Source organism: Zalophus californianus, chromosome 1 (genome assembly GCF_009762305.2).
Source record: "Zalophus californianus isolate mZalCal1 chromosome 1, mZalCal1.pri.v2, whole genome shotgun sequence".
NCBI classification, from domain to species: Eukaryota; Metazoa; Chordata; class Mammalia; order Carnivora; family Otariidae; genus Zalophus; species Zalophus californianus.
Genome location: NC_045595.1, coordinates 39,739,968 through 39,756,685, shown reverse-complemented (window position 1 = coordinate 39,756,685; position 16,718 = coordinate 39,739,968). Strand labels below are relative to the sequence as shown.

Genomic DNA, 16,718 nt, shown 5'->3' with positions numbered 1-16,718 from the left:
ATTATTCACAGAAATAGAAAATTAAATGTCCACTGGTTTCTAGGACTTCATAATTCATGAATTGGTAGAATTTGAGTTCCACTAACTGTACTTGAGAATCTAATAAGCTTTAGTTGCAGACTTGCACTCTGATCTTATTCTGACAGTAAAATCTTATGTGAGAAGGGTTGTTTTTTTTTTTTTTTTTTTCCCTACAGGCTTGGGGTAGATGATACCCTCTCAGAATATGGGTGAGATCGTGGTTCTCAATCGATTGACCTACCCCTTGCTAGAATGTTTGTATTTTGGGATCTCCATCTTCACTCTGCTGCCTCAGCAATACATTTGATTTGGTTTTACAGAGATGAATTTCAAGGAAAACATCACCTAGACTTTATTTCAAATTACTCTGAGGATCAATACTTTCTACTGATGCCCACAAATGCTGTGTTCATAATCTACTGTTATGATATATGACTCGGAGAAGGTAAATGTCCTGTCAACCACAATCTCTCTTTATTATTTTTAAGGAGGGCTAGTTTCCATTATCAAAAGCAGATAAGGAATGCCAGCACTCATTTGTCATTCAAAATGGAACGCTTACTTATCTGGGAATGAATGAAAACCATCACGTGGAAGGTTTGTTTTTTTAATAGTGGCGATAAAGTCACAACTCAAGGTTAGGGGAAAATTCAAATGTGGTTCCACTGGGTTGCTTATATTTTTTGCATAGGTTGGAAAGACAATTTTCCAATAGTAACTTCGGTTTTTGAATACATTTTTCCCCTAAAACAGAGACAAGAAGAAGAAACCTGACATTTTTTCTCATCTTCTGAAATGGTAATTAGTTTTTATATCTTACACCTACAGATTTTAGTTCCAGTTTGAGGTAGTCTGTCCTTACCCACACTTTTATGCAGTGAATCCCATCTCAGATGATGGTCTGTGGCGTGTGACAAACAGGTCATTTAACGAGTGAGTAAACCTGTGCAGATAGGTACCAAGAGTACAGTCAGGCTGAGCTCAGTCTTCTCATAGGTCCTGGGTAGGAAATGTTAAAAGGGCCACTTGCCATTTAGGGTTTGATGGTTAAGACTTCTCTACATGGCCATCTCCCAGGCACCTCAAAAATCAAAATATGACCCAAATTAAACGCATCTCATCCCATGAAAACTGGTCATCCTCCTGTCTTTTCCATCTCTCCAAAGACCACCATCCATTGAGTATGATGAACCATAACAAACTGCCTTTTTTATAGCTCACAAATAGCTGATCATTGGCAATTTCAAACAGATTAGCCTTACTGGTTGTTCAGGTCAGAGACCTGGGTGAAATCCTTCTCACCTCACTCCCCTTCAACTCTTACAACAAGCTAGTTTGAGGACTGGTAAATTCTCTTTCTCAGGCAGGTTCTGAATCCATTTTTAAGGCACTCAACATAGCTCAAATCATCAGTAATTGGCCTAGTGATTCCACTGTCCACACTGTAATGAACTAGGGTGTACTCTTTAAAACACAAGCCAGATCATCCCACTTGCATAACAGAAAGCAGTCAATGGCTTCTCAATGTCCTTAACACAAAGACCAGACAATCCAACCCTTGCTGACCTCGTTAATCCCACCTCACCCTATTTTTTGGTTACTCTACCTTCTTTCATTTTCTCAAGCATGCTCCTTTCCAACTCAGGTCTTTGAACATATTGTTCCATCTGCTTGGTACCCTCTTCTCTCTCATTACCAACCAGGCCCTTATCACTCAGTGATCCCTGCTTCTTCTGCGTTCATGCCTCAGCATAAATGCCATGTCCCAAAAGAATCTTCTATGACCTCTCACTGACCAGTGTGGAACCCCAAATTACATATATCCATGAGACTTCAACACAGATCATACTTCCAATTACCTGTTCAATGCTAGGCTCAAACTCTAAAGGAGCAAGGCTGTGGCTGATTCGTTTGCCGCCGTATTGCTATCATTAACCCAGGGCCTAGAACCTAATGGGCACTGGGTAAATGTTTGCTGAAGGTACAAATCACTCACAAATGTCAAGACTGCAATTGACAAGTCAAGGCTGCCATCTTTGCTCCATGATATTCCAGTTTTGATATATCTTCAGTGATTTTTCTATTTAGGATTTTTAAAAAGGTAACAAATATATTTAATTAAAAAATTCAAAACTGAGAGGCTGAACTGGAACTCTGGACCTCTTTTGAATTATTCCCTAGTATCTGGCAATGGTTATGGTTATAAGAGAAGTAATAATAATCAAAGCTAACATTTATTGAGGGCCAACTACGTGCCAAGCTTCTGGAGGAACATGAGGCCTAGTGAAGGTGAGGGGATTTACTGAGGTTCACACAGCTAGTAAAGGTAGAACCAAAATCACAAAGACCCATAATCCAAGACATGCTTTGGATGCTCTCAGTCCCTCAATCTTTGGGACAGATAACTTCTTGAACACATGAATCCTCTATACCTGGAAGACTAAGAGAATCAACTACAGAATCCAAGAGAAACACATTCTCAGCCCTAAGTAAAATGTCTTTAAATACACACCAGTTAATTTCACCATGTTTCCAAGAACAATTCTCTCCCGAGCAGCATCTCATTAAAAGCTCGTGTTCCTACCGGAAGAAAGAGTCTCTGAGCAGCACAGGGTTTGAATAATTTCTTCCATTCCTGAGGGTTTCCAACCGAAAACGTGATGGGGTAGATTCTGTGCTCAAACTTCTTTGTATATGAGTCAGGCCACTGTCGTAACTGAAAAAGAAGGAAGACAAGGGGAGGGTGATTAGGCCCCAGAGATATGGAAAACACCTGAAGTTCCTGGATGTTCAAGTGGAAATTATTCAGGCAACTTACACAGAAATCTAACTTCACCACCCTGATTAATGCTCAATGAATGAAAGACTCTGGCTAGGGGGGCGCCTGGGTGGCTCAGTTGGTTGGACGACTGCCTTCGGCTCGGGTCATGGTCCTGGAGTCCAGGGATTGAGTCCTGCATCAGGCTCCCGGCTCGGCGGGGAGTCTGCTTCTCCCTCTGACCCTCTTCCCTCTTGTGCTATTTCTCATTCTCTGTCTCTCAAATAAATAAATAAAGTCTTTAAAAAAAAAAAAAGAAAGAAAGACTATGGCTAGGATGAAAAAAAATAACATCTAGAGTTGTCAAGCATGTTAGGAGACTGGCACATAAACACTATAAGGGGAGTATAAATTTGAATAAACTTCCAAGAGGGCAATTTAGAAATTGGGAACAACCAACCCCAAAAGATAAAGGCACAAGACTTTCAACACAGCCTTGTTTGTAATTAAAAAAAAAAAAAAACCCTTGAGAACAAACCAAATGCTCAACAACTAGGAACTGAGAAAATTAATTATGATAGAACTATACAATAGACCATTGTAACAGTTAAACTAAAGTTAGAGCTATATGTGCTGACAAGGAAAAATGTTCATTTTAAATAACATTTTATTATAAAATTTATTATAAATAAAAATGATTAAAAATAAAAAGCAAAATGCAAAAAAATTTATGTTTCTGTCTTAAAGGGAAAATATATGCATGTATATTTTATTTTATTTTATTTTTTTGCATGTATATTTTATATGGAGAGAAAAATCTGGACAGATAGACACTAAACTGTATTTTGTTTTTTTTCTTTAAGATTTTATTTATTTATCTGACAGAGAGAGAGAGAGCACAAGCATGGAGAGCGGCAGGCAGAGGAAGAGGGAGAAGCAGACTCCCCGCTGAGCAGGAAGCCGAACGTGGGGCTCAATCCCAGGACCCCGAGACCATGACCCAAGCCGAAGGCAGATGCTTAACCAACTCAGCCACCTAGGCGTCCCCGACACTAAACTGTTAAAAGTGGACACCTGTGGAGGCGGTGGTGGTGGTGGTTTCATTTTCTAAGTTTCTATTTCTGTGTTCTTGAGAACTTTTCCAGTGAGTATATATTATTTTCTTTGCATATGTTATAACAAAATTAATTAATGGGCTCTATTTTTTAGAGCAGTTGTATGTTTACAGGAAAATTGAGGAGGAAGCACAGTTTCCATCTACCCTCCCCCCCCCCCCGACCCGCACACTTTCCCGTTACCTACATCTTGCATTAGTGTGGTATGTTGGTTACAACCAATGAACCAATATCAATACGTTAGTAAGTGAAGTCTATAGCTTACCTTAGGGTTCACTCTTTGTGTTGTACATTCTATGGACTCTGACAGGTGCATAATGTCAGGTATCCACCATTACAGAATAGGTTCAGCACCCTAAAAATCTCCTCTGTTCCACCTATTCACCCCTTCCTCCTTCCCTCCCACTGAATTCCTACTACCACTAATTATTTTATTATCTCTTAGTTTTGCCTTTTCCAGAATGTGATAGAGTGGAAATCATACGGTATATAGCCTGTTCAGATTGTCTTCTTGTACACAGCAATATGCACTGAAGGTTCCTTCATGTCTTTTGGTGGATGGGTACATTATTTATTTTTTTATCACTGAATAATACTCCATTGTATGGATATACAACGGTTTGTTTATACATTTACCCACAGAAGCGTATCTTGGTTGCTTTCAGTTTGGGGTGATTACAAATAAAGCTGATATAAACATTCATGTGCAGGATTTTGTGTGGACAATTTTAAGTTCACCTGGGTAAATACCAAAGAGTGTGATTGCTGGATGGTTATGGCCAGTCCACATTTAGCTTTCTAAGAAAGTGTCAAACTGCTCTCCAAAGTGGCTGTACCATCTTGCATTCCCACCAGCAATGAGTGAGATTTTTTGTTGCTGCACATCCTTGGCAGCATTTTTGTATTGCCAGTGTTGTGGATTTTAGCCATTCTAATAGGTGTGTGGTGGTATCTCATTGTTTTCCTTTGCAGTTCCCCAATGGCGTATGCAGAGATGTTGAGCCTCCTTTCCTATGCGCATCTGCCATCTGTGTATCTTCTTAAGTTTTTGAGTTAATGTTTCCCCATTGACACAACAGTTCTACTTCTAAGAAAAAATTCCCAAAGTCCATTCATATTTATGACAAGGTTGTTTATCATAATGTCGGTAACAGAGCAAAGTTGGAAACAACCTAAATAGCAGTTTGGTTAAATAAGCTCCGGGGTATGTCTACATAAGAGAGTATCATGCAGCAACTAGTGACAACATCTTACAGTAAAGGTTTGCAAACTGTTGGTAGGACAAGGACCAAATTCAGCCTGCTACAAAAAGCACACAAGCCAAGAATGATTAGACACTTTTAAATAGCTGAAAAAAGTAAAAACAAGAGTAATATTTTGTGACATGTGGAAGTCACATGAGATTTGAATTTTAGTGTCCATAAATAAAAGTTTTATTGGAACACTGTCACACCTAATTGTGTACATATTTCTATGGCAGCTTTTACACTGAGTGTAAGAGTTGAATAGCTACAAGACCACACAGCCTGCATAAGCCTATAAAAGCTGTTGTCTGGTCTTTTACAGAAAAAGCTGGACAACCCCAGTTTTAGAAGAAATTCAGTAATACAAAACTCAAGGATATAAAAGGGAATATAGAAGATGATCCCATTTCTGATGTTGATATGAAAAGAAAAGGAATATAAGAAAATCTAGCAAGATTGCTCTCCCTGACTATTAGGATGGTTGATTTGTTTAATTTATAATCTTATGACTTTTTTTTTATAATGTACATATATTGCTTATACAGTCACATAAAAATGTTTGAAGAAACATACCAACTGATCATGCTTTAAATTTACAACTTTGAGATGGATATATGAGAGAGAAATCTCAGAAGGAGAAAGAGGAGGAGTGACAAAGTATTTGATAAGTGATTTCTGAGGGCCACTGACCGATCAGAACCCATGCCAGGCAAAAATACCAGCACACCTGCACTCACTCATCAGAACCTACACTGGCCATAAACACTCAGTGCGACAACACCAACCCATCAGAATGGACACCAGGGACAGATCTGAGTCCAACTATGCCTTGCCCCAACAGCCCAAAATCAGCCCTGGAAGGAGAATGGGAAGGTCCCTTGGTCTGTTGGTTTCCTTGACTCTTTGATCTTCTAGAAGGGTTTATCTACCTTCGCCAATCTGTGTCTTTTTAACTGGAATGTTCAGTCCATTTACATTTGTTTTCAATGTACAAAATACATGCGTGTATTTGAATAGTACACCAGCTCCAACCACTGGAAGTTCTTGACACCTCTTCCTGTGGCAGAGGACACACACACACACACACACACACACACACACACACACACACACTCACACACACTCACACAGGGTGTTGCCATCCTCCTGGACCCACCCATCACCAGAATGGATTGGTGGTTATCCCCGCCCCCTTCAGTATCCCAGTTTTTCCTGATAGATGTGCCAAACCTAAAGCACACGTCTGATTCCTGAGCTGCCAGGAGCGGCTAGGAAATCAACCAGCTGGCATTTTCAGCTCCTATATTGAGAGATGACAAAAATAAGTGAGAGTCCAAAATATTAAGTATCTACATTATACTTGGTAAATAGCTCCAGACACACTATACTTACATGGTTTAAAAAATTAAAAAAAATTCTACTTCAATAGAGTAGAATTCACCCATAAAGCAGTTTCCAGAGGAATCATGAGGTCAACTGACACTTTGTTTTGTTTTTACCCTGAGATACGTGGCCTTGAGCTTTGCAGGAAGTTATCACAAGAAACTGGATATTCTGGGACACCTGGGTAGCTCAGTTGGTTAAGCATCTGCCTTTGGCTCAGGTCATGGTCCCAGGGTCCTGGGATCGAGCCCCACATTAGGCTCCCTGCTCCGCGGGAAGCCTGTTCTCCCTCTCCCACTCCCCCTGCTTGTGTTCCCTCTCTCGTTGTGTCTCTGTCAAATAAATAAATAAAATCTGAAAAAAGAAAAAGAAACTGGATATTCCCACAATGCCTCAGTGTTGGCAGTGAGACCCTCGCAAAGGATGGCTGACCCTGCCTCTCCATACCAGCATCTCCTGGGGCTACACACAAACCTGCTGCTGCCGCCCTACTACTTGAGGGCTAACAAGGTACAGGAGATGTTCCAAAGAATCTTTGTGGAATGAAAGAATAAAGAGATCACGTGATTCAGCCTCACAAGTCTGCTCTGCAATAACAGAGCAAGGATCATTTGCCCTTCCATTGAAACGGTTGAGACAGAGGAAAGCTCTGTGACTTCCATAAGAGACAAGGTTTTGTATCTAAACTTTACACTCATAATCCCTGCACGGAAAAGAAAGGGATGAGGCCAGATGCCCTGCCTGTCTTTTAACACCCTATTACAGTTTCCTTTGTTAGTTGAGCTCCACTGGTCTAACAAAGACCTGAGGAAAGGAGCCATCACAGGGATAAAGTCACCAGAGCAATTCAAATGATTTTTCAAATTCAATGATTTTCCCATACAATTTAGTTCCCAATTTATAATGTGCCAATTACCATGGCTCACAGCAAATTACCCCCACACTTAGTGTTAAAACGACCATCTAGGGGCCCCTGGGTGGCTCAGTCATTAAGCATCTGCCTTCAGCTCAGGTCATAGTCCCAGGGTCCTGGGATTGAGCCCTGCATTGGGCTCCCTGCTCAGCGGGAAGCCTGCTTCTCCCTCTCCCACTCCCCCTGCTTGTGTTCCCTCTCTCACTGTGTCTCTCTCTGTCAAATAAATAAATAAAATCTGAAAAAGAAAACATCTATAATGCTCACAGATTCCATGGATCAGGAATTCGGACAAGGCACAGAAGGGGCGGCTTACACTGTTGCATGATGTCTGGGGCCTCGGTGAGAAGCTTTGAAGGCTGGAGGCTGGAATCATCTGAATGCTAGTCCATTCACATGTCTAGCAATTGAGGCCAGTTATGGGCTGGGGACCTCAGCTCTTCCCTGAGTGAGTCTCTCCACACAATCTCTCCATATGGGCTAGTGTGGGCCTCACCACACATGCTGGCCAGGTTCTTGGGGCAGGCACCCCAAGAAAGCCAGGCAGAAGCTATATTCTTTCTATGCCCTAGCCTCAAATGTCATGTGAACATTACATGTAGCATACTCTATTTTGTATGTACATACATATGATGTATATAGATGCATATGTATTACCTATTACCTTTTAACAAGTTATCCCCAAAACTTAGTGGCTCAAAACCACGAAAATGTATTCTCTCATGTAGTTTCTTAGGGTCAAAAATCTGCAAGCTGAGTTGTCCTGGCTCAGGGCCTCTCACGAGGGTATAGTCCAATACTGGCTGGGGCTCTAGTCATCTGAAGGCTTGGTGGGGCGGGAGGTTCTGTCTCTGAGCTCCCTCAGGTGAGTGTCACAAGAAGCCCCGATTCCTCACTGCATAGATCTCTCCGAGGGCTGCTTTGACATGAAAGTGGCTTAACCCCCAGCAGGTGATCCAGGCGAGAAAGTGACTGCAGACAAGATAGGAAGCGTGGTGCCTTTTTAGACGTGATCTCAGAACTGACATAGCATGGCATCTTCCCCATGCTGTTGGTCACACAGGCCAACCCTGGGGACAGCGAGGGAGGGAAGTACAGTAGGGGTGTGAATAACAGAAGGCGGGGGACACCTTCTTTCCCCTCATCTTCTTTAAGTTCAGTTCTATTTTGTTCTGCTCCATCCTCATGTCCCAGCCTCTAGCACCCATAAATACTTGTTAGATGGATGTTGTGCAAGACATTGCTAGAATTTGCCCACAGCCAGTTTCCTCCCTTTCTGCACACCGAGCACGTCCCAGCCCCTTGCCGTTGGGTGAGCCTTGTGACTGCTTCTGGACAGCTCAATGTGAGTGGAAAAGACTCATGTCACTGTCAAGCTGAGGGAGTGAAATGCACAGTCGTGATCCCTTGTCTCTCTCTTTCCTGCATGGCATCCCAAGAACTTTAGAGGCCAAGTGTTCCAGCAGGTGCAACTCAAAGCATGAATGGTCTTGGGGCGCCTGGCTGGCTGAACCGAAAGAGCATGCAACTCTTGACCTTAGGGTTGTGAGCTCAAACCCCATGCTGGGTGTAGAGATTACCAAAAACATAAATAAACTTAAAAAAAAAAAAAGCATGAATAGTCTTTGTCATCTTCAGTCCCAGACCTAAGTGCCTGTGTGAGATAAGCAGTAGGCACGTGGAAAGTCTCTGAGCTTTTCTGGAGGTGTTAAGGCAGCCTGACCTAGCCTATCCTGATTCCAGATACCTTAGCTCTTTTATCAGTGTTGCTTGCTTCAGGTTACAGACAGGGAAACTGAAGCTCAGAGAGGCCACAAGGTTTGCCTGAGATCCCGCAGCAAGCATACAGGGGAGCAGATGAGTCTTCTATCTACTAGTTGGAGAGGAAGTATGGTACACTGGTTGAGCTCATGGAGGTTTGAGGCTGTGACCTTGAACCAACATCTGATGAGCAAATCATTAAAACTCTTTGCAAAAGAGGGACCTGACTGCTGCCTTCTGGTGGCGGTTAAGGAGAGGTAAGTCATAAATCAGAAGCCCTTGATCAATGGTAACTGTCATCATCATCCCCTTTCACCACAGCTCCAGAACAACAAACCATGCGTGTGCCCACCTCTTCCCTTTCCCTTGACTCAGATCTTTTTTCAAGGCATTTTCCAATCAATTTCAAAGCTTTGAGACAAGTTGGCTTCTCCTGGTGACAATGTCATGGGGATATTTTTCTTTGGGAAACATAACCCATTTTCTAGCCTTCTGTTAGCGGCCTTTCTCTGCCCAATAGGCTTCTTTGGCCTTTCTCATTAGTGTAGCCAGCTTGGGGCCAGGAGGTGGTCTGCTGACCCAAGTCCATGGATACAAAACGAACCGCTTCTCACTCCACCAGCACTCAAGGCCTTACCGCAAGAGCAAATGTCCAAGACAAAGCAAAGTTTGGTCTGCAAAGGCACACACGTACCTAGACTGGAGAGAAGAGGTATTTCCAAAGTTCTCCTCCTGTACCGGCAAAAAAATCAGTACTTGTTCCTCAGTATAGGAATAGTCAACTCAACAGGGATCCAGACACATAATAAAATACTATATAGTCACCAGAAAAGACAAGGTAAGAATGTCTGAGTCCTGACCTGGAACGATGCTGACAATATGGTTTTAAGGGAGGAAAAGCAAGTCCCAGTATGACACATAGAGAATAAACTTGCTTTTATAAAAGAAATACAGGGGCGCCTGGGTGGCACAGCCAGTTAAGTGTCTGCCTTCGGGTTGGGTCATGATCCTGGGGTCCTGGGATCGAGCCCCATGTGGGGCTCTCTGCTCAGCTGGGAGCCTTCTTCTCCCTCTCCTTCTGCTCCTACCCCCTGCTTGTGCTCTCTCTCACTCTCTCTCTCAAATAAATTTTAAAAAAATCTTTAAAAGAAATACATGTTAATCTGGGCACGTACAATTGTATGTGCTATACAGGTATATGTTTATACATACATACAAATATACATTTACACACATATACATACATCCACACAGAAACACACACACACAAACAGACACCTGTATGTAAAAAAAATATGAAAGAGTAACTCAAAATTGCTAACTCAGATAGTTTCTTGTGTGGGACTGAGGGTACCAAGGACTCCTACCTTTTAATGTATGAAATCTATTATCATTTGAATTTATTTTAATAAACATTTATTACTTGTCATTCAAAAAACCTATATAAAGAGAATTTGTAGACAGCTACCTGGCCCTTACACGAGAGCCATGTAATTACACCAGAGGGCTCAAGCCCCGGGTCAAGTGCTTCAAGTGTATCATCTCATAGAACCCTTATACTATCTCTGTAAGGTAGGTGTAAGTATCCCTAAATGACCCATGGGAACAGTAAGGCTCAGAGTCAAGTGTATGGTCACACAGCAGAATCCGTCGCAAAAATTAGTGAATCACATTAGTGAAGGGGATACACATCTCCCACAATGCAGTCTGTCTGTGCACTCCGTAACTATGGCACCACCATTTCCACAAATTCACCTGCTTATCAAACTCAGGCTTCAGAGAGTCTTCCGTGAAGATGTGGAATTGGATCTTCCTGTGGCTAAAGAGTATGGCAGATTTGAGCATGACCAGGGTCTCCTCCAGCCGATTGCCACAGGCCACCACGGCCAAGTGGATCCAGAGCTCCGGAGGCAGCACGTCCTGAAAACTCCTGAGTTCTCCAGGCCTCCTAGGAAGAAGCAAAACAAGTTAAAGCTATTAATAAACTCATAAAATTTAAACACACACACACACACACACACACACACACACACACACCCACACACACCCAGCTAGTGAATGGTTGGAACATTTCAAAATATGAACAGGCACAATCTGTTATATTTTATAAAGTGATAAGCATTTTGACAATTCTCCCTGCTTAGAGAAAAATACCATTTATTCCCATATTTATCCTGGCAATAGCAGCATGAGTCACTGTTTGGACGGCCATAGGTGTCTGAGACTTTTTCTGCCCCACTCAGCTGTCGAGCGCCTGCTGGCTGCCGGATGGCCCGTGTTTGGAAATAGCCCTGCTAAACTTCCAGCAGCTGACACAGGGGCTGTGCTGCTCACACTCACACGGGCCACGCAAATTAGATTTGAATGCAACATGGACAGGACGAGGGTGGGTTGTGGCTTTCCCACGTGAAACGAGCAACATGATATTCCCATCATCTGGATGGTTTTAGGTTGCGGTGGAATGCATGACCACCGCACCAAAGGAAAATCATGCGAGTCTGGGAGGTGAGCAGAGAAAATAACATATGTGCCTCCATCACATCTTTGGAGAGTCTCGAGAAACAGGTGTTAATCGTAACTGTCTCACTCAAACTTGCTGAGGTGGTAGGTTTGAAATTCGGCTTCCAGTATGTGAGTCGTATTAATGAGAAACAGGCAGGAGAGGAGGCAGGTTAAGCTGAAAATGACCAAGGTATCAAATACTGAGTCAACAGCTGAGTGGGAAATAGGGTCCAAGAGTCCAGAATCATCATCCAGCTATTTCCTCGCAATAAAAGATTTGTTCCAGACAAGGAGATGTAGCCAAGCCTCAAACACACCACTGAGAGACATTTGCAGGCAAGTTGGAAGGAGTTGGCCTGGAAAAGGTGCCCTGAGACGAATGAAACTAATTTACTTGCACGAAAGACTTGGAGGCTGGGGAAACTTGGACATGGAATGCTACCTTCCTTCCAAAACCTTCCAGTCCAATCAGTGCACTGCTCCATTACCCGCTGCTCTGTTGAATAATGGCAGTCTTGCTCCAGATTTCTTTCACCAGGAGGAGAGGTGACGATGTGGGTGGAGCACGTCGGACAGCTTTCCAATTTGATTACTTAACAGTGTGCTTAGTGGAAGCTCAGCGAAGCTCAGACGCCGAGAGATACTCAGATTCCACCAATTTCACGGTCACAGAACGGCACTTAGAGATGTCCTAAGTATCTCCCAAAGCTGTCATCCACTTCTCTTCATCCCGCTGCTGCTACCCGATGAGGCCACCAGCTTCTTTCACCTCAACCATTGTGACAGCTCTCTAGATGGGCCATCTGTCTCCAGTCTTATCCTTTACCTCCCACCCTCTGATTTCTTCTTGTTGGCACCAGAGTGACCTTCTTCTAAAATGCAAATAGGAATGTGTTATTCTTTTGGTTAAAATAAATGTAAGGGCTCCTGGCTGCCCTCAAGACTGAGTCCAAACTGATGATCATGGCTGCTATTTACATTTCTTGTAACTGCCTCCAGCATCCCCAGCCTCGGGGGACAGTCATTCATAATCGTAGCCATAGTCACACATACTCCTACTCTCCAACCATTTTTGTTTCTGGTCAACAGACTGCTGGGTTGTCTCCAGGTCTTGGCACTCATCTGTCTCTCTCTCTGTCCCTCTCTCTCTCTCTCTGTGTGTCTCTCTCTCAGAAATGCTCTCCTCTGCTCTCTTTTCCCTGCTTACTTCAGACCATGTATTAATCAACAGATCTATATGGAGGACTATGTTCCAGGCACTGTTCTAGGTACCTGAAGACAGCAGTGAACGAAACAGACCAAGATGCCCGCCCGTCTGTATTCTAAGGGTGGCAGGGGAAAGACAAAGAAGGAAGCAGCAGTAACTTAGTAACTTACATAGAAAGTTATGCAGTGATAGGGGCTACGAAGGAAATACACCCTTGAGCAGAGAGGGATGCAGCAGTGGCTTTTGGGCTGGTAGATATTTTTATACAGTGCCAAGTTGGGAAAGTCCTCACTGAGATGGTGAAATCTGATGACAACTTGAAAGAGGTGAGGAAGTGAGTCATGTGCATTTCTGGGTGAGGAGCATTCCAGGCAGAGGAGACAGAGCAAAGGTACTAAATCAGGATTATGCCTGGTAAATTCAAGGACCCCTGCTGAACGGACTCAGATGTCTTCTCTTCCTCAGCTCTGTGGGCGAGTTTTCGGACCCACCATTAAAACCAGTTCCCAATTAACTTACGTAAAACAATGGGAAGGATGTGTCAGAGTTAACGCTAAAATCACCGTCAAGTGAAAAAAAAAGGCAAAAGACTGGCCAAAACATGCTACAAAAGAGATTTCATGCAAACTTGTTTGCCTAAAATTATGCTCAAAATTTAGGAACACTGGAATCATCCAAAGGTACTAACACAATCAATGCAATAGCACAGATATCTTAAATATGAACCACTGACCTGTCCCAAATAATTTTGCCCAGTTTAGCTTTACCTATTGGGCTTCTACATGAACAAAAAGCTTTAACCTTAGAAATCAGGAAAATACTAATTTTTTTTAAGATTTTATTTATTTACTTATTTGACAGAGAGAGAGAGAGAGAGAGAGAGCACAAGAAGGGGGAGCAGCAGAGGGAGAGGGAGAAGGCTTCCCGCAGAGCAGGGAGCCCAATGCGAGGCTCAATGCAGGACTCAGTCCCAGGACTCTGGGATCATGACCTGAGCTGAAGGCAGTCACTTAACTGACTGAGCCACCCAGGTGCCCTGGAAAATACCAATTTTAAAACACTAAAGGGATTCCATTTTATTTTCAGATTGGCAAAACTTAAGGAATAAAATAAAAGCTGACCCATCCCAAGCTCCAGAGTAAGATATGAAGACAGGGAACAGCTCAGAAATAGCCAGGGGTGGGGCGCGGTGGTGGCTCAGGCAGCTAAGCGTCCGACTCTTGATTTCCACTCAGGTCATGATCTCAGGGTTGTGAGATCTCTGTGCTGGGCGTGGAGCCTGCTGAAGATTCTCTCTCTTCCTATCTCCCTCTGCCCCTCCCCACCTTAAACAAAAGAAAGAAAGAAATAGCCAGGGGTGGTGTAAGTTAACCCAAACACTTTGGACAGCCATTTGGTAACATCTAGCAGGAATGAAGAAGCACCTACACCCTCCAGCCCTCCAGTTCTATGCCTACATATATAACCTGAAGAAATCCTTGCACATTTGCACAAGACCCATTCAAGAATGCTCACAGCAGCCCTGTTTATAATAGTGAAGAACCAGAAGTAACTTTGCTGTCCATACATAGGTGAATCATGAACATAGGCAGTATGTTTAAGAGGAATACTACATGGCAGTGAAAATGAACAAACCAGAATATCAAATATGAACATAATGTCAAAGAGGAAAAAGGCAACTTGCAGAAGGATAGCAATAGAATGCTACCAATTAATTTTTTAAGATTTTATTTTTGTATTGAGATAGAGAGTGAGCATGACCTGGCAGACAGAGGCAGAGGGAGAGGCAGGCTCCCCACTGAGCAGGGAGCCCGATGTGGGGCTTGATCCCAGGACCCCGGGACCATGACCTGAGCCGAAGGCAGACGCTTAACCGACTGAGCCACCCAGGCGCCCCATAGAATGACACCATTTAGATGAAACTTAAAAACAAGCAAAATAGCACTGCATGTTGTTCACAGAGTTATGTAGTAAAAGTAAACGTGCACGAGGATGATAAACATCAAATGCAGGATAGTGGTTATTTCTGGGGATTTAAATTTTCCTTTCTTAAGATGAGTGCCAGGTACACAGAAATTCATTATGTTATTATCTGTATTTTTTGTATGCCCAAACTATTTGACTTTTTTTTTAAGATTTTATTTTGAGAGAGAGAGTACATGTGTGCATGGGCACGTGTGCTTTAGTGAGCAAGGGGAGGAGCAGAGGGGGAGGGAGAGGGAGAGAATCTCAAGTAGACTCCGTCCTGAGTGGAGCTGATGCGGGGCTCGATCTCATGACCCTGAGATCATGACTTGAGCCAAAACCAAGAGTCAGACACTGAACTGGTTGAGCCACTCAGGCGCCCAAAACCTTTTTTTTTTTTTTTTTTTAATTAAAGAGCCTGCACTCCTCTGCAGCATAGCAAGCTACTTCTCTGCAGGCTTCCGTGATTTGGGACTGCACAGTACAAAAAGCAGGGGCTGGGGACTGCAATCTTTCTTGGTGTCTGGTGACAGGTATTAAAAAAGAAAAATAAAGGCCTCTCCTGATGGCAGTTCAAGTATCAGTGGTTGGGATTTAATGAGACCTTTTCTGCTCCCCCTCTATTACCTCTCACATTACATTCAAAATCTCAGGCTTCAGGCAGTAAGCATTTGTGTTGTGATCAAAATGAATAATCAAGTTTAAGGGCACTGAAATGGTGTGCCTTTCACCCACTCCTACCGATGGCACACACAGCACCGCTCAAATGTCACTTGAGACCCTTCGAGGATCAAGGGAAAGTCCAGTCTATGAACCTAAAACTCCTTAACCCCTTGAATGACAGAGTTTGGGAAGGGAATGGGCAGTGGGGAATTGTAGCACTGCTCAGACTGATGGTTAACTATTCTTATTTATACTTTATAAAAGGGGACTGGAGTGGACACTTGCTGTCCAGGATTTTAAGAAACTTCCAGCTAAGGCTGGGACTGATGGTAACCATCTCGGCCACCATACTGGTAGAGCCTGAATGGGAGTCAACACAGTAGAAAGCAGAGCCAAAAGATGGCAGGTCACATCTTTGCTGGCCCTACTTAAGCACATGTATCCAGGTGCACCTGACCATAACTGAGGACAGTTCCTTTTTATTTTTTTTTTTAGAGAGAAAGAGAGTGAGCACAAGTAGGAGGGGGGGTGCAGAGGGAGATGGAGAATGAAAATCTTAAGCAGGCACCACACCCAGTGTGGAGCACAGCGTGGGGCTTGATCTCACAACCCTGAGATCACGACCTGAGCCGAGATCAAGAGTCGGACACTTAACTGAATGAGCCATCCAGTAACCCCCAGTTCAATTTTTAAGCCAGCACATTTCCTTTTGCTGAAGCCACATGGAAACAAACTTACAGCTTAGCAATCAAAAAAGAGTCCTAAGGAAGGGCTTAAAAATGTTTCCAATCCCCTTTGACTAGCTCCACCTCTCTCATATTCTCACCTTGAGTCAGCCTTTGAAATGCTCCCTGAATCCATGTCTTCCTTGTTGTTTACTGCTAGGGCCCTGATCCAAAGCCCCATCACTCTTGCAGTTTCGTAGCTGGATTAGATACCAGATACCATCTAGTGCAGGGGATTCCCTACCCAGTTTACACATCATAGTCATTGGAGGTGCTTGTTAAGATACAAACCTCCACGCCACAAGAGATTCTTAATCAGTGGGTCTTGGGGGAGGTCCTGGAGTTTACTTATTAATACAGCTGTACCACAATCACCCACAGTTCTTGGCTACAGCACCTCTCCTTTCTCTCCCAAACTCTTCCCCTACACCCTCAGGAAAGCGCACTCCATGCTCAGCCTT

The 16,718-nt window shown here is 43.3% G+C and overlaps 1 protein-coding gene across 1 annotated transcript in view; it reads right to left on the bottom strand.

Annotated features, from left to right (window-relative positions):
• GXYLT2 (glucoside xylosyltransferase 2) overlaps positions 1–16,718 on the bottom strand; it is a 99,129-nt gene that overhangs the window by 66,423 nt on the left and 15,988 nt on the right. The window contains exons 2-3 of the mRNA XM_027586617.2: positions 10,951–11,143; positions 2,606–2,737 (exon numbers count right to left, since the gene is read on the bottom strand). Of these exons, the coding sequence (XP_027442418.1) occupies positions 2,606–2,737; positions 10,951–11,143 (325 nt within the window). The remainder of the gene's footprint in view (positions 1–2,605; positions 2,738–10,950; positions 11,144–16,718) is intronic.